We start from the raw sequence: 25,721 nt of genomic DNA, 5'->3' as shown, positions 1-25,721 counted from the left end.
CCAGGATTTTTCTCCATATAATGGACTTCAATGGACCCCAAACGGTTGAAGGTCAAAATTAGTTTCAGTGCAGCTTCAAAGCATTCTACACTATCCCAGACGAGAAATAAGGGTCTTACCTAGAGAAACCATCACTCATTTTCTAAAAAATAAAAAAATAAAAAAAAAGGTATAAATTTTAACCATAAATGCTCATCTTGAACTAGCTCTTTTCTTCTTCTCTATTTGAATTCCAGCAATGTAGACAGTGCTAAGTGTATTACTGCCCTCCACAGGTCAAGGTTTGAACTAAATTGTCATATACAATATGCTAGTGCAAGTATATAACAATTAGTTCAAACTTTGACCTGTGGAGGACAGTAATACACTTAGCAGTGTCTACACTGCTGGATTTCAAATAGAGAAGAAGAGAGCTAGTTCAAGATGAGCATTTATGGTTAAAATTTATATTTTTTTTTTTTTTTTTTTTAAATGAGTGATGGTTTCTCTAGATAAGACCCTTATTCCTCGTCTAGGATCGTGTAGAACGCTTTGAAGCTGCACCGAAACTGTAATTTTGACCTTCAACCATTTGGGGCCCATTGAAGTCCACTATATGGAGAAAAATCCTGGAATGTTTTCATCAAAAACCTTCATTTCTTTTCGACCGAAGAAAGAAGAAAATGGACATCTTGGATGTAAATTATCAGGAAATTTTAATTTGAAAGTGAACTATTCCTTTAAGGTGTGTTCAACTTCAAGTGGTGTATTACAAATATACAGAGCTTTATTTATGGTAATTTCGAAATGGCGTGAATGCAGCATAACTTCCCCTCCCTCTTGCAGCGACATCTCTGATTCTGGTGACGTGTTAACTGGCACAAGGGCAGGGCAACCTGTCACTCACATGAGATCACACCATCTAATTAATTCCCGATTGACAAAATGAAGTCCCGACCTACATTTTTTCTTGTTTGAGAAGCCCTTTTACTTGGATATACATCACAATAAGAAAGTAAAGACTATTGCACCTTACATTGCTACAACAGTCAATAAAGCATTAAGCTAACTGGAATGTTTATCTGTGAAATGGACATCAACATTTTCCCAGAAACTTAGTCATATTTCTGGATCAGCCTTCAGAATATTTGAGGGTGTGTGACTGTTTATCTGAAAAATAGTCTATTGTTCACTTATCTGAGCTAAATACTTCTTAAGATACCTCATGGGATAAATAAGCATGAGTGATGAGGGTGATGATGAGGATCAAGTCACGTAAACCGCATATTAATAAGGTCATATGTGGAATAAGCATAAACAAATTAAAATGTAGAGAATTCACACTTTTTTGCATTTTGCAGTATTGAAGATATTTCAGTTCACAGTTCACTTTATTAGCCATTTGCAGTATAAAACCACATTGGAAAAGATGTGCAAGAAGCTCTGAGTACAATGTACAATGTCAAACACGCAAAAAAAAAAAAAAAAACAGTGTAACAGTTCATTGCTCTCAAACAAGATTCTGGACATCCTATGCAGGGCGGGAATGTCATCAACTCTTCTGTACAAATCATATACATTTATAACTCGGCACAATCCCATCATTTTCTTTGATTGACAAATGTATTCACAAAATAAACTAGGCCTACAAAGTTTTTACTTTAGTGAGACTGAAGCGAGTGTGCTTTTGCAGTGATCATTACATAGGACGACAGAAAATGACTGTATGCCAAGTATAAACAAATGAAGATGTATCATCTGGGTAAGATGTCAACAACATTCTCAGAAGGCCATATACACAGCCATCACTGCACACTGTGGGAGAGAATAAAATTATCTCACTCAGGAGAACTGCTCTTTCTCTCTCAGGAAATTAGATTGGCTCTGTTGATAGAAACCAAGGAAAACAAAAAGTCGTGGCATCCTTTGTATTTATAAAGGGAAAAAAACTTTGATATTAGCCAAATTTGTACCACTTTGTGTAATCTGGCTGCCCCACTGGAAAGGGAGATAATCGAGGTTGATTAAGGCATGGGAAGCAAAACTAGATTTGATGAGTTGCTACTACAGGAATTGCCATTTAAACATTTGCCAGTTGAAGATTTTATGACATTCAGCAAATTTTCATTTTGATTTACATGTTATAGCATGTGCAAAATCACATTGATAAATGACAGCAAACCCAGGCATCATTGTTATAAAATATATAGAAGTTAATACTAAAACAAAGAAACTGACATGGCTTGTCAGTCTCTTAAGTATTATTAAATGTGTCTAATTTTAAAGTACAAGGCCCATGAGACAGTTTTGGTTTATTTTGCTGTGTTTTAGATTATCCGTCTTGGATAACTTGAAGTAGGTCATAGTGAATACATCAGCCAAAGCACCTGCAATGAAAGTGGTTGTGGAACACTGACGAGGAGGATAAACATGTGATATCACATTCTGTAAACGATTTATAGCAGAAACAGATTACGCAATAGAGCCAACCATCTGTCCTGACTGCAGTACAACTACAGAATAGCTGTGTGTAGAACATTGTGGGAAAAAAGTACTTATTAAATAATAATAATATAATAATAATTTACTATATATTTTTTATTTTCTAGAATTATTAAACCTACATTTTAAGATTAAACACACATACTGTACATCACTGTCACCAGACCTACACAATCGTCCATTGCCCAATAACAGAAACTATGCCTGCTTATCAATGTGCATACTATGCATCCTAAATAGTATGTGACATTAGTAATATTAAATACTATTTAGGGTGGATAGTATGCAAATTGGGATGCAAGGTCTGATACAGAGAGAGAGGGTTAGCTTGCACTATTTCATCATAGCCTTTATCATGTGACTGATGCACAAATTAGAGGCAGCTGGAGATTGCTCTGAAAACAACACTGAAGAAAAAGCAGTGTTTGTTTGTGTAAAGTGTTGCAATACATTACAAAGGGCAGGAGATTAAAAAGATGCATAGATGCAGTATTATTTATTTAGAAATGCACTTGTTTCCACTGAGAAAAATGTTACAGTGATTAAAATTAAAATCTACTTTGGCTATCATTAGATAATATCAATATTAATTTAGAATTTTAACTGTAATATTACATTCACAAAATCATCCTCTTAGTTTGTTGTTATTATGGAAATTATAGGCCTATTTTAAAAAGCTGTAGTTCGGTGGTGACATATGGTAAAGTGCATCAATGGGAAAAGAGATATTCTAGTGCCCTCTTGTGGTCAGATACTGAAGATGCTGTAGAGGCACTAAACTTTTAACATACATACACTATATTGCCAAAAATATTGGGACACCCCTCCAAATCATTGAATTCAGGTGTTCCAATCACTTCCATGGCCACAGGTGTATAAAATCAAGCACCTAGGCATGCAGACTGCTTCTAGAAACATTTGTGAAAGAATGGGTCACTCTCAGGAGTTCAGTGAATTCAAGCGTGGTACTGTGATAGGTTGCCACCTGTGCAATAAGTCCATTCGTGAAATATTACACAGTCAACTGTTAGTGGTATCATAACAAAGTGGAAGCAATTGGGAACAACAGCAACTCAGCCACAAAGTGGTAGGCCACGTAAAATCACAGAGCGGGGTCAGCGCATGCTGAGGTGCACAGTGCGCAGAAGTCGCCAACTTTCTGCAGAGTCAATAGCTACAGACCTCCAAACTTCGTGTGGCCTTCAGATTAGCTCAAGAGCAATGTGAAAGAGGAACTTGACTGGCCTGCACAGAGTCCTGACCACAACCCGATAGAACACCTTTGGGATGAATTAGAGCGGAGACTGCGAGCCAGGCCTTCTCGCCAACATGCCTGACCTCACACCTTCTAGAAGAATGGTCAAAAATTCCCATAAACACACTCCTAAAGAGTTGAAGCTGTTATAGCTGCAAAGGGTGGGCCAACTCCATATTAAACCCTACGGATTAAGAATGGGATGTCATTAAAGTTCATGTGCATGTAAAGGCAGGCGCCCCAAAACTTTTGGCAATATAGTGTAGGACTAGAATTAAAACAGTTACTCTTAATGAGTAGAATAAGGCCTTTTGAGATGCATAGTGAAGGCCTGCAACTTTTTTAAGTAGAACAGAAGATTGTTTACTTGATTTTGCTAGTCAAACAAGAGGCCAGAGTCCTGCCACAGTAATGGTGCATTGCGTTACATGGGAAATTCCTAAGCCCATGGGAACTTTTAACTGGAATGCCCCCTCAATGTAGGGAACTTGGGGTAAGCGCAACAACCCCCGACTTCAGAATCCAATATGGCTGCTCAGAGCATCAGCTGTAGTGAAACAGTAATAATATGTTGTTTATTATCATTTCTGTTTGTTTGTTTCAATAAACTCAGTGGTCCACACAGTACTATCCGACCTCTTTGGACATGATACTTCAGAATTATCTGTGCAAAATACCCCTTTTTATGTCTTTGTTTTCCGAAAGAGCAAGCACAAGGACGCATTCATCTTCAACTTGGTTGTGACGCCATTCCCAGCTCCAACATCCCTCTTCCAGTTTTGACGCCAGGTAAATGGAACACAGCATTAGTATGGTAATTAGCCCCTGCTGTAATAACACCATCTGTTTTCATTGAGGACTATTCAAAATAATAGACAAAATTGGCAACTTTTTTTTTTTAAACATATAATTCACAATTGTTTCCTTATATGTAATTAGCATAGTTTTTCTCAACTCTTGGGAGTACACTAAAATACATATGGCCTCAGAGCTCAAACAGATGAGGACTAAAAACTTAAAAAAAAATAAAAACATTTTTATTGCTCATGGGGCCTTTTATATATTTATAGTATACGTTTTGCCTTTTACCTTTGTATTTATACTGATATCTTTCCTCTTCTGCAAGCATAACCTCTCACAACCCACACTTCGGACAAAGTCTGCAATGAAACAAACAGTATCCTGCTTTGTCAATATGATCTGTGAACTGCCAACCTATCCATTAATCCAGAAACATTCTCTGACTGCAGGACTTTTTGTTGATACATTCACTGCTTATTGAATTATTCAGAATTCCTTCATTTTAACATATTTTCAAACATTAAAAAAGTAGCCTGTAGATACTAATGTTAGTCATGTAATGACCAAAGAATTGTAGCAGATTTTACTTGCTGTACTCAAGCTGAATATAAAACTTTTGAAATACAAAAATAAGTGTTTTGACTTTTGTCAGTTGCACAGATCCTCACATGTATATGCCTATTAACCCCTCACACGTACTTGTATAGATACACACACCCACGCACTCACAGGACACTGACCTTATACACTGTAAGACTCAGAGTAGGTCTGCAGTGTGTCACTCCCCAAGAGACAAACGGCCAGCATGAATCTCAAGCTGTGGCTGCTTCTCCTCTTTCTCTGTGCGGTCATTATCCCTGCACAGGTGTGTATGAACAATTATATACTGATATATCATAGATTCATTACCTTACAATACTTACTATGCTGTGAACATAAGACTTTTGTTAATCTGAACCTGTTAACAGTCATCCCCTTTTTGAGCATAGATCTAAACTTAAATGACTGTTATTCGTGAATGCTTTGGAATACAGACCTAAGGTTAGTCTCTTTTTAAAGAAGACACTTTTTTATTGCAGAAGAGAAAGCAGCTTCAAAAAAAATGAAAGTGTAAAAGAAGTTGTAGAAGTTTAAGTTTACTGTAAAGCAAATGTACTTAACTCATCCTTTTAATTTATACAAAATATACATTTTACAAATTAATTTAGACTCTTAAATTGCTGAAAAATTACCAAGTTTAGTCACACTTAATACAGTTATTAACTCAATTATATGAGAGAGAGAGAGAGAGAGAGAGAGAGAGAGCATATGTGAATTAGCCTAAGTTACCTGAGTCTGTGCGTCTGTCAAAAATAGTGCGAAACTGTAAGTTTATCTACTTCAATAAGCACACAGTTATTACATCACTGGTGAGAAATGTCATGTAGGTTTTAAGTTGCTAAACTATTTTACTGATTAATTCGTAAGAGCAGCGCGGAAAACACGTTTTTGTGCGAGTGTGTGCGTTTATGTGAGAGAGAGCGGGAGAAAAAGATTGTGTTTCTTTCAAGGGCGTTAATTGGGTATGGCTGCCTGGTCAAGTCAATGCAATTTATATAATTTTATTCATTGCATGCAGGATTAATGGTGTTAGCCTATATTACTATGTATAATAAATAATTTGTATTGTTAAATAAAACAGAAAAGTAAGTAAATTAAAGCGACCTGGTTGTTATATTCGTGTCATGTAAAATCAATGGCGCTATGCACGTGACGTCCCCGTAGACCGTCACGACTGCGGTCACGCCCACTAAGTGGCAAAAGACTGAGTGGTAGCATTGGTTTTCAGCGTGAATGTCGCGAAAAACACACAAAACACATCCAAAACGGGAAAGAGCTTTGCGATTGACTGTACAAATAGCTTTGACACAAAACCTGAGGTATATATTTAAAGACTGCAGAAAGCTACAGAAAAAATGGATCGATGAAATTCACAGAAACAGCTGGACTCCAGGCAGAGAAACATGGATTTGCAGTTATCATTTTGTGTCAAATTGTTGGATTTTGAGGTAAAATCATACCATATATATTTTATTGTTATATATTATGTTGATAACTCATCAATTAAATACTTTCCATCTTATATTCTGCATAATTGGGTGTTTTTAAATAAACAACACTGACAAAAACTATACTATAAAACTATATATGGCTATACTATAAAAACTATATATTTTAGGGCTGGACAATATGACGATATAACATTGATATAAGTGATTACGTGGATTTAAACCTACCTATATTGTAGTTATATAAAATATTCACAGGCAGATTTGCTTTATGTATTTCCCCGGCGTCGAAATCAGGCACATATAAATGTCAGGAAACACGACTCCTGGCTGCATGTCAATATCCATGGATTAGGTTTATTTGACAAGTTGTAATGAACACTTTCAATTCCAACCTTTAGTGTAATTCGTTAGTTTTACTCGCGTTTTTGCCGTTTCCCCTAATAAATCCAGTCATGCAGCAGGTTCTTTTGCCACTCAGTCCAGCTGAGAGAGCGCGTTTTCGACGGGAAAGTGATGTAGATGCATTGAGTATTGTAGCCAATCACAGGGATTTCTGTTGAAAATAATGACCAATCAAAGGTGTTTAAGTTACCGGTTGTCCTAACCAGCGACGGTGACAAGCAGAAATGGTTTCTATTTTTTGGGGAAGTTGCGGCTAGAACAACAACACAAAGTATGACAATTATAATCTCAGGTAATGTTTATGTGTTTTATTCAGTGTTAAAAGCGTGTAATGTGACTTTGAATATCATTTGCTCCCAGCTTTGAGGCTGTAGTAAAAGCAACAATGGATAATTCACCTCAGATCTTGAAATTAAACTAATGGAAGCAAGAACGTTCAAACTGTGAACAAACAACTGTATTCTATGACAAAGATTGTTTTAGTAGCTCAGTATGTATTTTTAATAATGTTTAAACCGGTTTAAACGGTGTAGTATTTGTGGAATTGATTATGTATTTATCCATTCCTTTTGAGTGCTGTCAAATTTAATCATAGTCTCTGGTGCAGCGCAAATGCCGCGAGAGCCCGCCCACGCTGTGTTCTGATTGGCTGTGGTTTTTGATTGATTGACTTTTAGTTTTACAAATGAGGACAATCTTTGTAGTATGAACAAAAATATTTTTGGTAATCATATTAAAAATAACACTTAAATTGGATAATATTCAGACTTTTGAGCTTTGAAGTGCTGGAAAAAGTTGTGTGAAGAAAGTGGGACTGTGAAGTCGAGGGAGTAAGATTGGATGACGTCATCAGGGTCTGCCATGAAATGATGCCGCTGGTTTCTTTCAGGACATAATAAAACGTATTTTGCGGTAACGTAAAAGAAAAAAAAGAAAAAATTTGTCATTTTATCCTATAATTATTTTGGTCAGTGTCGTTGTGGGTTTTGTTTCTTTTGCTATGCTGTTGTAGGCTGTAAAGACCTTTTGAAATAACTTAAAGGTACTCTATGTAAGTTTTTGACTGTACTTAAACATAAAAATACCATAATATGTTTGCAGATATTTATTAAACATGCTCAGTTCACATACTCGTTTCTCTGAAAACCATTGCTAAAAGTTATTTTACTTTGAAATTTGCGTTCCGTGTCAGAATGTCTGTTTTTATTTTGGTCTGTGCAAGACTGCACGTCGTCAATTTACCCAGTAATATTTCGCCACCCCGGGTTGCCAGTTGGTGGAAAACACAGCGAATTGCAACCGTGAAAGCCAGCGAACAAAATGGGTCAGAGATCGCAGATTCTACCCGACATCAGCATCTATCTAAAAATCTCTATGAACGGGAACATATTAAAATGCGATATCAACTTATCATAAATCAATAAATCAACTAATTATCTTACAGTGTGTAAGTCTCCTCACCTTCCAGTATCAATTGAGATCGCTCCTGTTGCGTGTCTTCAAAACAACCTGCAACCCGCAAGAGCGTCGAGTCTGAGGAGGAGGGGGCGGGGCAAACAATATTTTGAATTTGGACTGCAGTACCCATTTCAACCACTAGCTGTCATGCTTACTTAGAGCACCTTTAAATCATTTGGGGAAGTGATATGGAACTGTAATGTGGTCAAGATCTGTCTAGAACTACTTTAGATGTGCGTTTCACTGAAAATAATTCTTTGAACGTTCGTCAACCAATCAGATTCAAGCATTCAACAGCTCCGTAGTATAAACGTTTTTAAATCACTCGAATGATACCTAATTTATGATGATTACTAAAATATGTGATGGGGGAAAGGGGCAATATAAAAAGTGTGCCAAGTGTGTCCCGCTACTGGAACACTGTCAGGTAACAAGCTAAAATACATTATATTTCAGTTTTTTCATCTGAATGAAAATTAAGTGATGATATATTATGTTTTGTTTTGTACTTGGTCAAATGATGGTCAAAAGCAAATCTTTGCCTATACAGTAACCACATTTTAATTTATATTCTCTAATATTTGAACATCAGATATGAATCACGTTTAGTTAAAAAATAATATAAAAATAATGCATTTTCTGAGCAAGTTTCTCACTCTCAACAGTTGAAGAAAGAGAAACATGACAAACATGATAAGCATGATAAGCATGTTGGACGTGATAGACATGGGCACCATGAGAAACAAGGGGGTCCTGGTAAACATCATGGAAAGAGAGGCAAAGGAAGATTGCAGGGTAAGAAGTCAGCTTTTGTGTTGAAATATAATACATATGCATATACATCTTGCAAGTGTTCTATTTGTAACTTATATCAGACCTGAAGGCTGAGTTTGACACCTCAGACGACACTGATGATGATGACGATGGCAACGATTGGCTGTTTGAGCTTCAAGGCCTCAGAGGTATGATTCATTCAACAGATTTTTTCCTTGTATTGTTTACGCTACCATTCAAAAGTTATTCAGTAAGATTTTTTCTTCTTTGTTTTGGAAGAAATTAATATAATATTAATAAATACTCTGCAAGGATGCATTAAATTGATCAAAAGTGACAGTAAAGACATTTCTAATGTCACAAAGATGTCTGTTTCAAATAAATGCTGTTATTTTAAACTTTCTATTTATCAAAGCGTCCTGAAAATAAGAGTTTATATTTTGGTTCACATACAAACCAAAATATAATGTTATAAATGTTATATCAAACTGAAATCACCTAAACTATGATCAAATATATGTTTCCCCCTTTGGTAATTCAGGAAAATGCAGCCCAAATCCATGCCTGAATGGCGGGGTGTGTGAGGAAAAAAGGGATAAATTCAAATGCAAATGCCCCAGGCAGTTTGTAGGTAGAAGGTGTGAGAGAGGTACTGTATGAGATCACTTCACACCACCTGCACATTCATATATAGATCTTTGAACTCATTATGAGAAGCATTTGATGTTTGTTTTAGGGAAAAGGGTTTGTAAAAGAGGAACCTGTGGGACAGGACTGTGTCTTCTCACCTCAGCTCCTCCCTACTACAAGTGCAAGTGTATTCCACCATTTGCACCACCAAACTGCAAATCACGTAAGACTTAGGGCACTGAACTCATGCTGCACTGATCCAGAGTTACTTAATAAAAGACCATAGCATTTGGTCTAGGTTTGGTTCTAGAATGCTCAGAGTAAAAGTAAAACTGGTCTACAACTAATCATATTTCTTAGAAATTTGGGTTGTATACTTGTCGATTTATGGTTTATGTCTTTTTGTTTAGCCATTCCATGTGCACCAAACCCTTGTCAGAACAATGGCAGATGTGTTTCAGAAGAGGGTGATTTTGATTGCATCTGCCCAGAGGGGTTCGATGGACATTACTGTCAAGTCGGTGAGTATATATTTTGCCAATTACAGAGATTACAGAGAGTCTAAAAGATTCTGAATTAATGACATATGACATTTTTAAAATGTATTGCAAGTTAATTAAAAAGAATCATATATATATATATATATATATATATATATATATATATATATATATATATATAGTGCCCTCCACAATTATTGGCACCCTTAGTAATTATGAGCAAAAGCAGCTGTGAAAATAAATCTGCATTGTTTATCCTTTTGATCTTTCATTCAAAAAATTCACAAAATTCGAACCTTTCATTTAAGGAAAATAATTGAAAGTGGGGGGAAACTCACATTATGAAATAAATGTTTTTCTCCAAAACACGTTGGCCACAATTATTGGCACCCTTTTATTCAAAACTTTTTGCAACCTCCTTTTGCCAAGATAACAGCTCTGAGTCTTCACCTATAATGCCTGATGAGTTTGGAGATCATTCCTTCATGCAGAATCTCTCCAGATCCTTCAGATTCCCAGCTCCATGTTGGTGCTTCTTCTCTTCAGTTCACTCCACTCATTTTCTTTAGGGTTCAGGTTAGGGGACTGAGATGGCCATGGCAGAAGCTTCATTTTGTGCTCAGTGACCCATTTTTGTGTTGGATTTGATGTTTGTTTTGGATCATTGTCCTGATGGACAAACACAGCCCATTATTGGATTTCTAGCAGAAGCGGTCAGGTTTTGATTTTTTATCTGTTGGTATTTGATAGAATCCATGATACCATGTATCTGAACAAGATGTCCAGGACCTCCAGCAGAAAAATAGGCCCACAACATTAAAGATCCAGCAGTATATTTAACTGTGGGCATGGGGTACTTTTTATCCATGTGTGCACCAAACCCATCTGGTGGGTTTGCTGCCAAAAAGCTCTTTTTTAGTTTCATCTGACCATAGAAGCCGGTTCCGTTTGAAGTTCCAGTCGTGTCTGACAACTGAATATGCTGGAGATTGTTTCTGGATGAGAGCAGAGGATTTTTCTTGAAACCCTCCCGAACAACTTGTGGGAATGTAGGTGCTGTTTGATCATTTTTTTTAGGCTTTCTGAGATTCAAAACTCAACTAATCTCTGCAATTCTCCAGCTGTGATCCTAGAAGAGTCTTTGTCCACTCAAACTTTCCTCCTCAGTGTGCATTAAAACGATTTAGACACACATCCTCTTCCAGGCAGATTTGTAACATCTTTAGTTGATTGGAACTTCTCAATTATTGCCCTGATAGTGGAAATGGGGATTTTCAATGTTTTAGGTATTTTCTTACAGCCACTTTCTATTTTGTGAAGCTCAACAATCTTTTGCTGCACATCAGAACTATATTCTTTGGTTTTACTCATTGTGATGAATGATTATGGGAATTTGGCATTTGTGTTTCCTCATGTTTATACTCCTGTGGAACAGGAAGTCATGGCTGGACAATTTCATGTTCATGATCACCCTGGTGTGCTAAAAAATGTAAATATGAATGGGAATATACTTCAGAGATATTTTACTCATAAGAATTTCTAGGGGTGCCAATAATTGTGGCCAACGTGTATTGGAGAAAAACATTTATTTCATAATGTGAGTTTCCCCCCACTTTCAACTGTTTTCCTTCAATGAAAGGTTAGAATTTTGTGAATTTTTTGAATGAAAGATCAAAAGGATAAACAATGCAGATTTATTTTCACAGCCGCCTTTGCTCATAATTACTAAGGGTGCCAATAATTGTGGAGGGCACTGTATATATATGTATCTTTTTGGTGCTTCATACATAAATAACTAGAAAATGTGACATGTTGAAAAAATATGAAACAAGTTTTTTGATGGGCATTATATACTAATATATATATATATATATATATATATATATATATATACTGCCCTGCCACTGGAAAACACCCCTGGCGAAGTGTGGTTTTAGACGATATCAGCATAAATCCTTATCATTTTTTGGTGCAAATACATTAAAGTAACTTTACATTATCATTGAAGACCAGCAATAATAATTTTCATTTTGATTACATTGGTTACTGGTTTAAACTTGGCCCAGGTTTGTAAAAGATTTTTGGGTCAGCACACTTTAATAGCTTTAACACTTGATTGCCAATTAAGTTTAGAATACAATGATCCAATTAGAACCCAGTTTAGGTCAGATAGCTGCTAATGGTGGATATTATGATGAATCGAAAAAAATTTTTTTTCTATGTATAAACTGTTTATGTAATAAAATATGTTTTCATAGTTTGTGTTGTCCCTTATCAGTGCAATTATCACAAATTAAAAAGGATTCATGCCAATATTGTCCAAAACCCCACTTTTCTAGGGCGTTTCCAAACTTTTGGAGGGCAGTGTACATATACACACACACACTTTTAAATAATATATATATTGTTTATTATTCTCATTATACACCGCCCTATATATCTCTCTTATATTGGTCAATGACAAAAAAAGATCTTTAAGAAACAAATTGCACATTTAAAAATGTGCCGATTTCTTAGAAAAGCAATTTTTGTAAACATGTTAGTTTCATGAGTTAGTTTCAACACAAACTGACAAAAAAAAAAGAAGATTTACTGACCTAAAATATGTCAAAAGGTGTAATCGTCTAGTTAAAATAACATTATTTGACACCTTAGATAAATATGAGTTTGCACAAGTATTATTGTAAAATGAAAGTTTTCTTCTTCTTTTTAACTTTATTTTTATAGAGGACATAGACAATCATAGAGAGACAAACAGTGAAAACAGTCAACATAGCTTCATGGGTACTTGGTACATGGACGTTCTTTGAAAATGTAACATTTCTAAGGGGGAAAAAACTGTTTACCAGCACTATATTAAAGAAATCCTTGAATAAAAGATAATCAACAGGCTACAATGTAAACATATATATATATATATATATACATATGAAGATGCACATAGACATACATATACATACACACATTTATTCATATAATATCAAAAATATACTCATTTCCATAGCCATACTTTTATGCTGTTCTAAAGTAATATTTACATACAGTATGTTTACATATATGCATATATACATTATTATTACACATATTTAAACATGTTTTTCAAGGTAAAAAAAAATCATGAATGCCAGTTTTCTACAGTTTATACCATGTGAGACATGAATCTGAATCAATGAATCTGACTTACTTTGGCACATTGATATGAGGATCTAGAAGGGTCTTTTCTGTGATATAATTCCCTGTTTTATAGTTTATTGTAACATTACAACAACATGAACACACAGTCATAGTGTGCTGTGACTATCCTCAGACCCAAATGACTGCTATGAGGGGGATGGACAGTCATACAGAGGAAAGGTGTCAGAAACTGAAGAAGGGGACGAATGTCTCGACTGGAATTCTGAGTTTGTTCTGGATAAAGGATCTTTTCCTTCAACTGCATTTGCATCTAGTGAAGGCCTGGGACCGCACAACTTCTGCAGGTTAAAAACACGTGCAGACCAAAAGCCTGAGACTTACATATTTAATTAGTGACCTAGCAATTTATTTTATTTGAAAACATTTTTTTTTTTTTTTTTTTTCAAAATCCTAAAACTTTGTTTATTTACAGGTTTAAATTAATTTTTGGCAACTTTTTTATTTTCAATGTGCTCTTAGACTTTTTGATTCCACTTAATGTGCACATGTCAAAAAAACACCTGGGCATTTGGGCTTGATCAGCAGTGGACTTGTAATCATAGTAACTCTCAAATGCAAATCCTGCATCCCTCTGTATCATAGAAACCCTGATGGAGATAAGAAGCCATGGTGCTTTATAAAGAAGAACAGGAGACTTCGATGGGATTATTGTGATGTCAGAAAATGTCCCTCACCTGGTAAGACTGATAATAAAGTCACAGTGTGGTTTATAATCTGATGTTTTCCCATCAAGAGCTCAAACTCAACAAGACTAACATACAGCACCTCTATGGCCTTCAGTCACTTGAATGAATAAAGCAATATCTTTGAACCCTCTCTGACCTAGCAGATGTATTAGTTACATGACATAACATTGCTAAATCTGCATCAAATTTTATTCCACATTAGTTTTCCCACAAATTCAGCTATTCCTTTTATGTTGTAATTTTTTCCACAGCAACAACTACCAAAGAAACGGTGACCACCACCACTAAAGCTATCCCCACCACAGCTGCATTTATAGATACTTTTAGACCAATAGTAACTACTCTCCAACCAACTATACCAGTTAAGACAGGTAAGACTTCCTCATCGTTACCCATGTGCAATGTCTAAGAATGAATGAATGATATTAATGAAATAAATTGTCTTTAACAACATACAAAAGAACTATCTGCCTTTTAAATCATTATGATCATTGTTGGCTTTACAAAGTAAAATACTGATCTACTAGCTATTTAAGCTTATTGATGATGATGATGATAATAATAATAATAAGCTTAAATAGCTAGTAGATCAGTATTTTACTTTGTAAAGCTGACAATGATCATAATGATTTAAAAGGCAGATAGTTCTTCTGTATGTTGTTAAAAAAAATAAAGTTGCGTATTAATGCAAGTTACTCAGTATTAACATATTGTTTACTTAACTGTTTTATAATAGCAACTTCACGCTCTGAATTGATACAAATCCTCAGATTTTGCACTTTTTCCAAAAATGTCTCCTACCAGATGCCAGCACAACCCCAGAGAGCACCAGTTCAGCCCGAATAATCACCACTACTCCACCACCAACCATACCAACTACAAATATTACTTTTACAAGGAGCTTTCTTACCTGTGGTAAACCTGAGCCGAAAAAACAACTAAATCGGATTTATGGAGGTCTTAAAGCTATTCCTGGAGCCCATCCATGGCAAGTATCAGTGCAGGTCAAACCTAAAGGATCTGTCCAAGGCTACAGACACATCTGTGGAGGCACCCTTATCAAGCCTTGTTGGGTGCTGACTGCGGCCCACTGCATGTAAGTATGGCCTTTAGTACAATATTAAAGAACATATTTCACCCAATGACCACAGAAAAATGGTGACCCAAGACAATTTAAAGTATCAAACAGAGATAGGATACTATAGCCTAATGGTTAGATCTGAACTGTTTTGAATTTTGCAAGCAATCTCTTTTGTGCACCTGACAAAATTGCTTTAAATGTGCATGTAAAAAAAAAAAAAACAGGGTAATATATATTTTTTTAAATTACTGATTACCCTAAAATGATCAAGAAGAAAATGTTGTGCTTTATTATAATTATTAATATTATTAATTTCAAACAAGGTAATATGTGTGCTGTCTGGTTTGCTTTTTTTTGGCGGTATGTGTGCTTTTCTTCAAATCACATATTGGGTGAGTGTGAGTGACGATTGTGTAAATGTAACATCTTGTTATTTTTGCCCCATCCTTGCTTTTCAATCCATGAGAACTATAAACTGATTTAGTTCATATTATACTGCATTTAATTAACAGTTAGCATTATGAATTATCATTTTACTGTCATCCTAAAACAATGAATTTATGAGCTCTCAATATTAAATTTTACTTCTAATGTGGAGAAACCTGAAGTCTGAAATGTAATTTATCTGCATTATTTCATGCTTCTTTTTTGTTGTTATTTGTAACCATAGCTTAGTTTTATTTCCTTTTGTTGTGTGTACAGTGATAAAAAGCATGATTACAGTGTTGTATTGGGAGGATTAAATCTAGTTCAGAAGGAGCCAACAGACCAGACTGTGCTGGTGGAGAACACTATCGTCCATGAGAAGTACAAGGAAACTCCTGACGTTGTCTACAATGATATTGGTGTGTATTGTAGACATTTATTTGCACATATAAACAGGGTTTTAACTCTTTCCCCATTTTATGAAAAAAAAAAAAAAAAAAAAAGTTGCCAGCCAGCATTTTTAATCATTTTCACAAAACTTTCATGGCCCCCAGAATATTTTGTTGTATGAATATCTGAACATAGCTTCATGCATTCTTTTTTTTTAATCAACACTTGGAAGGTGGGTAAGTTTCATTAAATAAAGCAACATTTTGAACAAAAAGCTGAGAAAATCACATTTTTGTCTAAGACTACATCCGGATCGGATTTAGAAAGATGACCAAAACAGATGGAGTAGATCGCTTCCATCAACACCCTCAAAGCTTCACGGTCCTATACCTGGGTCGATATTTCATTCCAGAACATTAGACTGTTTTGATTTACAAACCCGATTCCAAAAAAGTTGGGACTTTGCAAATTGTGAATAAAAAAAGGAATGCAATAATTTACAAATCTCATAAACTTATATTTTATTCACAATAGAATATAGATAACATATCAAATGTTGAAAGTGAGACATTTTGAAATGTCATGACAAATATTGGCTCATTTTGGATTTCATGGGAGCTACACATTCCAAAAAAGTTGGGACAGGTAGCAATAAGAGGCCGGAAAAGTTAAATGTACATATAAGGAACAGTTGGAGGACCAATTTGCAACTTATTAGGTCAATTGGCAACATGATTGGGTATAAAAGAGCCTCTCAGAGTGGCAGTGTCTCTCAGAAATCAAGATGGGCAGAGGATCACCAATTCCCCCAATGCTGCGGCAAAAAATAGTGGAGCAATATCAGAAAGGAGTTTCTCAGAGAAAAACTGCAAAGAGTTTGAAGTTATCATTATCTACAGTGCATAATATCATCCAAAGATTCAGAGAATCTGGAACAATCTCTGTGCGTAAGGGTCAAGGCCGGAAAACCATACTGGATGCCCGTGATCTTCGGGCCCTTAGACGGCACTGCATCACATACAGGAATGCTACTGTAATGGAAATCACAACATGGGCTCAGGAATACTTCCAGAAAACATTGTCGGTGAACACAATCCACCGTGCCATTCGCCGTTGCCGGCTAAAACTATAGGTCAAAAAAGAAGCCATATCTAAACATAATCCAGAAGCGCAGGCATTTTCTCTGGGCCAAGGCTCATTTAAAATGGACTGTGGCAAAGTGGAAAACTGTTCTGTGGTCAGACGAATCAAAATTTGAAGTTCTTTTTGGAAAACTGGGACGCCATGTCATCCGGACTAAAGAGGACAAGGACAGCCCAAGTTGTTATCAGCGCTCAGTTCAGAAGCCTGCATCTCTGATGGTATGGGGTTGCATAAGTGTGTGTGGCATTGGCAGCTTACACATCTGGAAAGGCACCATCAATGCTGAAAGGTATATCCAAGTTCTAGAACAACATATGCTCCCATCCAGACATCGTCTTTTTCAGGGAAAACCTTGCATTTTCCAACATGACAATGCCAGACCACATACTGCATCAATTACAACATCATGGCTGCGTAGAAGAAGGATCCAGGTACTGAAATGGCCAGCCTGCAGTCCAGATCTTTCACCCATAGAAAACATTTGGCGCATCATAAAGAGGAAGATGCGACAAAGAAGACCTAAGACAGTTGAGCAACTAGAAGCCTGTATTAGACAAGAATGGGACAACATTCCTATTCCTAAACTTGAGCAACTTGTCTTCTCAGTCCCCAGACGTTTACAGACTGTTATAAAAAGAAGAGGGGATGCCACACAGTGGTAAACTTGGCCATGTCCCAACTTTTTTGAGATGTGTTGATGCCATGAAATTTAAAATCAACTTATTTTTCCCTTAAAATGATACATTTTCTCAGTTTAAACATTTGATATGTAAAATATTGAAATTTGAAACTTCCACATCAATGCATTCTGTTTTTATTCACAATTTGTACAGTGTCCCAACTTTTTTGGAATTGGGTTTGTATATGCTTTTTAATATTTATTTTTACATGTGCATAAGCAATGCTTCTGTCGCTTGACTCGGCTTCTTCCTCGCCTGTGTTTTGATCCGGAGATTATGTATTCTTTCAGAAAAAGCGTAATAGTGCCGGAAAATTCAGTCAATGGTGGGGAAGCGTTGTGTCATAAATTAAGAAAAATTCTGTCAATGGCGGGGAAAGAGTTAATAATAGTCAGTGTTACAGATTGTTTTAAATTTTTTGTAATGATTTTTGTTTTATGTATTTATTTATTTGTTTTGCTTTCTGTTCTTAATCTTTTTATAAGGCTTTTATTTTGAAATTTGTGATTCCTTTTCTTAACTGTGTCCGAAATCGCCCCCTATGGCTATCACTCTAATATATTGCACTATTTTGAGTGTCAGCCATTGTTTTGTGGTGGCCATCACCATAGTGGAAATTATGTAGTGCACTCATTCATACAGAGTGGTGTGGGTATGACATCACTTTGTAGGCCAAAACGTGGAAACAAGTTAGCATTTTAGCACTTCCGGTTCCATCGTCCCAAAGTCATTGGGTTTTTTTAATGGGATTTTGGTAAAATGGCTGAAATAAGGTCTGTGGTTAACACAAGCTAAAAACACTTTCACATTTTATTCTACAACATAAAATACATAAGTATTACCCCACTCACTATTTTATTTAACTTGTTACGTGTCTTGAAAAAGGCGGTTGCTAACAAGTGGCTAAATGAGACTACAGAGGCTGTCGGGGACATTAAATGTCATGCCGAACAGGTAAGACAGCCTTGTTATGCTTATAATTGTGCTCTTATAAACTAATCTAACTTAAACTTTCTGGGAAAATGTTTTAGATAAAAACTGAAAGAGTTGTTGGAAGCTTAGCGGTGGTGAAGTTAAAGTCGTGGGACCATGGTGTAGTTCGTTTATAGCCTACCTTTAGCTTTTTACTTCTGTCGACTGCATTTGGGCTTCAAAATTTATAAAAGTTGTGTTCATCTGAGAAAATGATCTTGATGGACAAAATGTGTATCATAAACTTTTGTTGATCACATAGCTTGTTTTTTGTGATAATCTAAAAACCAATGGGAAAAAAAAACCTATTGGGTTTTTGTTGTGGGAACCAGTGTGATGCTAACTGCCGACTGATTGGCCTACAAAGTGATGTAATTTCCACAGCCTTCTTCAGCACATGATACTTAAAGCAGTGCCTGAATTTACTCACTCCTTTCTCCCAAGTGCTGTACATGTATTTATTTAGGAAAAAAAAAAAAAACAGACATGAGAATAAATATAAGCTATAAATACACAAGAACTTCAAAATAAAATCCTGACAAGAATCAGAACTTCAAAACAAAAGTAATTATTCTTCACAGTATTGTTGCAATTCTAAGCAATTAATCTGGCTATTTGGTGATAATAATAAACAAAAAATCCACAAACTACTTTGAATGTCTGTAATGTTTTATTTTCTTGTATTTCTAATTTTCATTCTTTCTTGTGATATAGCTCTATTAAAACTGAAAGCTACTAAAGGAGAATGTGCTAAGGAAACTCAGTTTGTGAAGGCTGCCTGCTTGCCCAAAGAACCTTTCCCAGATGGAGCAGAATGCAGCATTTCAGGATGGGGAGCCACAGAGACGTGTATATCTCTATATGTCCATTTTGAGTTTTGTTGAAAGTTGATTAATGAAAGGACTGAATCCATTCTCTTTTCCTTCCTGTCTGTAGCAGAGTATGGCTCCATGCATTTGCTTGATGCACAGGTTTTGCTGATTTCTCAGGAGGCTTGTTCAAACAATAAAGTATATGCAGCTTTGCTGGATGACGGCATGCTTTGCGCAGGCTATCTCAAGGGAGGAGTTGACTCCTGTCAGGTGGGTCACCATTTTTAACTGTATAATGTTGTTTATTAATATTGAAAGCTGGTGCTGCTCTAACCAGAATGACATTTTGAAACATATGAGAGAAAAGTAAAATTACTACAAAGTAATTCTGTTGTTGTCAGATGTCAATACTTTATATCTCTCTGTCTTTCTGACAGGGTGACTCAGGTGGGCCTCTCACCTGTGCCAAGGATCAAATACACTATATCTATGGTATAGTGAGCTGGGGAGACAGCTGTGGAGAGAAGAACAAGCCTGGTGTCTATACAAGAGTCATGAAATACTTGGACTGGATCAATGAAAAAATTGGGAGCCAGTAGCATGTCCATGAAAGATAAACCACAACCACAATGGTTTGTTTTTGTTGTTGTTGTGTACTCTGACTCAGTAGTGCTTTGTACAAATTTGTATTGTAGAATTTAAGATGATTCTTTTGATTAATTAATAACATATTGTGTCATCGTGGGGATAAATACTTTTAAAATACAGTTTTAAAATACACAATTTCAGACAGCTACTGTTGAAATATCTTCTAGCTTTTGACCAATTTGATGTGTCCTTCCTAATATTAATTTCTAGTGTCCATATAGCTAGCTAGCAGTAACAGGAAATGTTTCTTGCCTCCACTAGCTAGCTATACATACACTACCATTCAAAATGTTGCGGTCAGTAATGCATATATATATATATATATATATATATATATATATATATATATATATATATATATATATATATATATATATATACTTTTATTCAGAAAGGATGCAGTATATTGATCAAAAGTGGCAATAAAGACATTTATGTTACAAAAGATTTCTATTTCAAATAAATGCTGTTCTTTCTATTCATCAAAAAAACTGTTTTCAACATTGATAAATATAAGAAATGTTTCTTGAGCACCAAATCAGTATAATGATTTCAGTCATGTGACACTGAAGACTGGAGTAATGGCTGCTGAAAATTCAGCTTTACCTTCACATTAATAAATTACATTTTAAAATATTATAAAATAGAAAGTGTAATAATATTTCACATTATTACTGTTTTTGCTGTGTTTTTTGTCAACTAAATGCAACCTTGGTGAGCATAAGAGACTTCTTTCAAAAACATGAAAAAAAATCTTGCTGAATTCTGAACTTTTGAATGTGTACTTGTGGCATGCATATCTATTTGGTATAGATACAGTATGTATGCCATAATTTTTATTGTACATGTATTTTTTAAATTTATTTTTTTTATTTACAAGGGCCACAGTACTTCAAGTTTTAATCACTTATGCTGCTCATTTATAAGCACTGAATAGGGTGAAATCAGGATAATTGGGACACTTTTTCCAATTCATCTCAAAGTGTCCCAGTCACCCTGAATTCACCCTACTTCAAACTGATAATGAATGAAATCATGTAAAGACGTAAACATATACATATAATGATTCATAACTGATTGTAGTAGTTATTTTGCACTCCTGGGAAGACAAACTAAGACATTTAAACAAAGTCAGTGTGAAATCAAACAAACCAGTTCTAGGGAGGCCTACTTGATCTAAATGCTATACATCCTAGGTATGAGTTTTTAAAGATGGTTAGGATTGACAGATCTTAATAGGTTTTGAGTTTGTTCCCTGAAGATCATGACCCGGACAAAGAGCCAGGTGTAGTGAGTCTGTAAATCTCCCAGCACAAAACGAGTACAGCGGCATCATGCTATCTACCCCTAAAAATGTCACCAGACCTCCAGGAAAGCTGCAGAAGATCCCTATCCGATGGACGCACGAGGAAATGGGCAAAGGATGAGCAATACCTCCATGCCAGGCAGTGTAGTCTCCATCAAAGTACTCCAGACACCAAGATTCAGAATGCCGGCCCAACCAACAGTCCTCCTTTTGGCCTTTTCTTGGGATGGATGAGTAGGTGAGACCCAGTTCCCAGTAGATTTTTCCACTCACATCTACCTCCCAGTAATGGCGACCAGAGTCCCAACACTGGAGGCTCAAGACGTTAAGGGTGTTGTCAAAGCGGCCCTCATGCTCAGGGACATCCTGCCATACATCTGTGAAAGTGGCACAGTCCCCTTCAGATGAAATGATCAGCTTGGGATGGGCAGTGGAAGGGTCCAGGACCACTCCTGATGAATCTGCGAAATGAAGACAATTTTAGAGTGATACCTGAGTTAAGGTTTATATCTTTGAAAAAACCTGTATGGAACAGTACAGTACTGTAATTTGTTTGTCAGTGAGCTAAAAAAGTAGCATTCATTTGGTGTAAATCATAAAAGATCAATAATTTTATGGGCTATTGCACAATAACTCACAGCTCTTCAGCAGCCTCTTGGCAATGGGGATCTGAGAGCGAATAAACAGTAGTAAATTGTTGGTGAGGTCCAGTAGCTGATCTGATTTTGTCTCATCAAGTTTTATGAGACCTGGGTCTGTTGCTGTTAACAGTTCCTGCACCCTGCCAACAGAAGTATGTTCAACATTTATAGCAGCACTTTATATAACACTTGTCCTCTATAAAAAATGCTGAGGGTTATTAAATTAAGGTTAGTATAAGTCCTTTATATGACCTATGGATTGTCCCAAATAACATAATGACCATGTATCATTTAGTATCATTTTCTAGTTAAGTTTCACATTCTGGTTGGCTATACTACCAAGATTTTTAATGTATTTGAAAGAAGTCTCTTATGCTCACCAAGACAAGCAATTATTTCATAAAAAATACAGTAATATGATTTTAAAATTATGGAAAATAATGAGAGTAAGGCGTAAATTTGAAATGATTAATACAGGGATCATTTATTCCAGATGTCTTTTAGACATGTTCTTAGGTTTTTAGAAACTAAATATTGGCTGGAATCTCATTAGTGTGTTTACATGATGCTTGTATAATCAGAATATGACTAATTTTGGAATAGTATCAGAATATTCCTGTGTGTGTAAATTTATTCAGTAAGCCCATCCAGCTATAGGATGGAAACTTTAATTTAAGAGATCATATTTGTTCCAGAATGCTAAACAGTGTTTCATTAATGCAGCACATTAAATAAACCTAAAACATGTTTGCTAGAAATGGATGCTGTCAAACATGATCTCTACAATAATAATTCCTTTGTAGATGAGTCATTCAGATGTCATGGTGTCAGTCAAAGGCTATAGCATGCCTGACATGGTGACAAAACAATCTCTAAGTGCGGTTCTAAATATACATACCTATCCTCATACACTGTGACCTATGAGTAAGAGAGAGAGAGAGAGAGGCAGAAATACATAGTGAGAATGTATTATGTTGCATGGTTGGTAGCTTTCACCATGTAACGTTGGTCATTTGAACTATTTGGCTGTTCAGAATTATACTGTCATACCCAGCTAACAAAAATACATTCTAAGAGTGTTGTAACTTTCCCATTACGTTCCCCAAGTTATTTCTGAATGTTCCCTGAAATGTTCCCTTAAATGTTTAAAAAAAAAAAAAACATTTTTTCTTGGTTAAACAAACTTTCAGGGAACAGTCCATTTTATAATTTTGAAAACTTTATGGGAATGCTTTGAATGTTCTATGAACGTTCTAAACAAGTAGTAACATTTAAATGCGTCCAACTAAAACATTTCAGAAAAAAACATTCCATTAACGATGTATAAATACTAGTTTTGTCCTAACATTTTGAGAACGTTATTTGACATTCTATTAACGTTAGCTGGAAGAATGTTTGTTCATAACTTTTAGAGAACCTTGCCAGAACATTAGCCAAAGATCTGAGAATGTTCCCTATTAGCTGGGTATGATACCATACTTGGCAGGTTAAGATAAAACTTAAACAAATGAAAAACAAAAAGAGTCCACAACAATGGATCTGTCCAACCAATTGCTCATAAAAAGGCACACCCTGTCACCAGGCTGTGTGTCATTGTCCTTCATCCCTTCATTGAGCTGGACCTCAATCTCTCTGAGGAGGAGACAGTTTGTCTCAATGAGGTTGTCTAGCGCTTGAACTGCAGCCGTCTCCTCCATCTCCAGCAGGGACAGCGTGATCCTACAGTCCTCCTCCAGAACTCTCCGCATCTCTTCATACTTCTTCACTATACTCTCTCTCACTGCAGAGGACTTTGACTGAGAAAGATGAGCAAATGTTTTAGACTAGACTCATTTGGCTAATCCATAAAAATGACAAAATAATGTTAAAACAGTAGTGTAATACAGGCCCAAAATCGTCATACATTTATATAATCATGTTAAAAAGAAACTTGTAAATAATCAGGTTAAATAATATTGCAATGTTTTTGTTGAATATCAAAACAAACAATGCTTGATTTTATTAAATAGTTTTGACTCACTTTAATTTCATTTTGCTTGCCATTCAGTTTCTTCAGTCTACATCTGATCACTTCCCTTTGCCTAATAAGATGATCCTGGATATTTTTTTCCATGTCTTGTTGAGAAAAGGAAAACAAAATACATGAAAATTCATGCAAACTGTGACATTTTTAGGATAAAAAAGGTAAAAGAGAACAAACCTTACCTGACACTGAGCTTTCATGTCACCTTGTTGGACTGAGTTGTCAGACTGAGAGACAGTCCTTATGTTGCTTTCACAAATCCTTAGGGGGTAATTTGCAACTCTGTAGATGTTCCAGCAGGCGAGATTTTAAGGAGCTCATGCTTCACTAATAGTGAAAGTAGATCACATGGGTGGGTCACAGTGGTACGATCCTGCCAGAGATAAATGGCATTCACCTTGACTCGTTGCTGTGACGCATCTGTCACTGCAGTGCTGCTTGCCACCTGTGACAGGACACTCGCATACCACTTCCTCTCCAGGCCATTTTTAGAGGTGGTATTTAAAGAAGTGGATAGTGAGACATTGTCCCATGTGGATTCATAACAATCAGGCTTTGTAATACAGTCTATGTATGCTCTCTATTAATGTTACTCGCAGTGAAACTAAGTACAAGTGGATTCTGGGAAATGCAGGAACGAGAAGGTCAGTTAGCACGCAGGAGGACCTACGATTTAGAATAGTGACAAGAAGTGAACAGAATGAGTTAGGTGTAATACTGAACACAAATCCTGCAGATCTTTAACTTTCAGCTCCAGCTCACAGATGGATCCACCAGATGGCAGCAGAGCATACACATGGCTGAACATCTAGGAAGAATCACATAAATTGCTACTGGTTTGCAAGATTTACAGTTCTGATGATTAAAATCCTAAGGTTGTTGTTGATGACAGTGACGAAGATGATGATGTCATACTGACATCATTCATGATGCACACTGCCATCCCTGCTTACTGCAAGTAACAAAACCAGTTACAGTTCATATGGGCTATTCTACAGAATTGGAAATAAAGGCATTAAGTTTATTATAGTAATTTTTGAAAGTTAAGGATTCATTCATTTGAATATGCATTGAATCAAACACTACAATAACATCTTAGTTAATAATTCAATATACTTTATTTTTGACAAAACATCCCATGTTTCGGTTGTGACTGCACATTTTCGTTAGTGACAGTAATGTTTTGGTAGCGACCACATCACATTACAGAATTTTAACTCACATACTAAAACATTAATGATTTGCATAATAAAATTCTGATGATTTGCATAACTGTACTAAAATGTTTATTTTCCCCAAATAAATGATTATGTTCCCTTCTGTCACTACCAAAACAATGATGTCACTACTGAAAGAGTCACGACAG

General features: G+C 35.8%; 2 protein-coding genes and 2 long non-coding RNA genes across 4 annotated transcripts; 2 read left to right on the top strand and 2 right to left on the bottom strand.

The window, feature by feature from the left end:
* Window positions 1-3,898: 3,898 nt before the first annotated feature.
* LOC125276791 lies at window positions 3,899-5,397 on the bottom strand. Its single transcript, XR_007186756.1, has 3 exons — window positions 5,278-5,397; window positions 4,826-4,896; window positions 3,899-4,564 (listed from the first exon to the last, which is right to left on the bottom strand). It is a non-coding gene; the product is annotated as an uncharacterized LOC125276791 (long non-coding RNA).
* Window positions 4,432-5,167, top strand: LOC125276792. Its single transcript, XR_007186757.1, has 2 exons — window positions 4,432-4,525; window positions 4,863-5,167. It is a non-coding gene; the product is annotated as an uncharacterized LOC125276792 (long non-coding RNA).
* LOC125276790 (hyaluronan-binding protein 2-like) lies at window positions 5,267-20,529 on the top strand. Its single transcript, XM_048204630.1, has 14 exons — window positions 5,267-5,402; window positions 9,114-9,243; window positions 9,324-9,410; window positions 9,764-9,871; window positions 9,959-10,075; window positions 10,263-10,373; window positions 13,660-13,831; window positions 14,130-14,224; window positions 14,485-14,604; window positions 15,038-15,329; window positions 16,017-16,159; window positions 19,640-19,774; window positions 19,862-20,007; window positions 20,175-20,529. The coding sequence occupies exons 1-14, from the start codon at window positions 5,343-5,345 to the stop codon at window positions 20,334-20,336; spliced, it is 1,878 nt and encodes a 625-aa protein (XP_048060587.1). The 5' UTR covers window positions 5,267-5,342; the 3' UTR covers window positions 20,337-20,529.
* Window positions 20,530-21,074: 545 nt separating this feature from the next.
* On the bottom strand, window positions 21,075-25,159 carry LOC125276789 (probable E3 ubiquitin-protein ligase TRIML1). The gene is made up of 6 exons (XM_048204629.1): window positions 24,538-25,159; window positions 24,353-24,447; window positions 23,904-24,128; window positions 23,231-23,250; window positions 22,330-22,472; window positions 21,075-22,152 (listed from the first exon to the last, which is right to left on the bottom strand). The coding sequence occupies exons 2-6, from the start codon at window positions 24,443-24,445 to the stop codon at window positions 21,602-21,604; spliced, it is 1,032 nt and encodes a 343-aa protein (XP_048060586.1). The 5' UTR covers window positions 24,446-24,447; window positions 24,538-25,159; the 3' UTR covers window positions 21,075-21,601.
* Window positions 25,160-25,721: the final 562 nt, after the last annotated feature.

Source organism: Megalobrama amblycephala, linkage group LG10, assembly GCF_018812025.1.
Source record: "Megalobrama amblycephala isolate DHTTF-2021 linkage group LG10, ASM1881202v1, whole genome shotgun sequence".
NCBI classification, from domain to species: domain Eukaryota; kingdom Metazoa; phylum Chordata; class Actinopteri; order Cypriniformes; family Xenocyprididae; genus Megalobrama; species Megalobrama amblycephala.
This window is presented reverse-complemented; position numbering and strand designations above follow the sequence as displayed.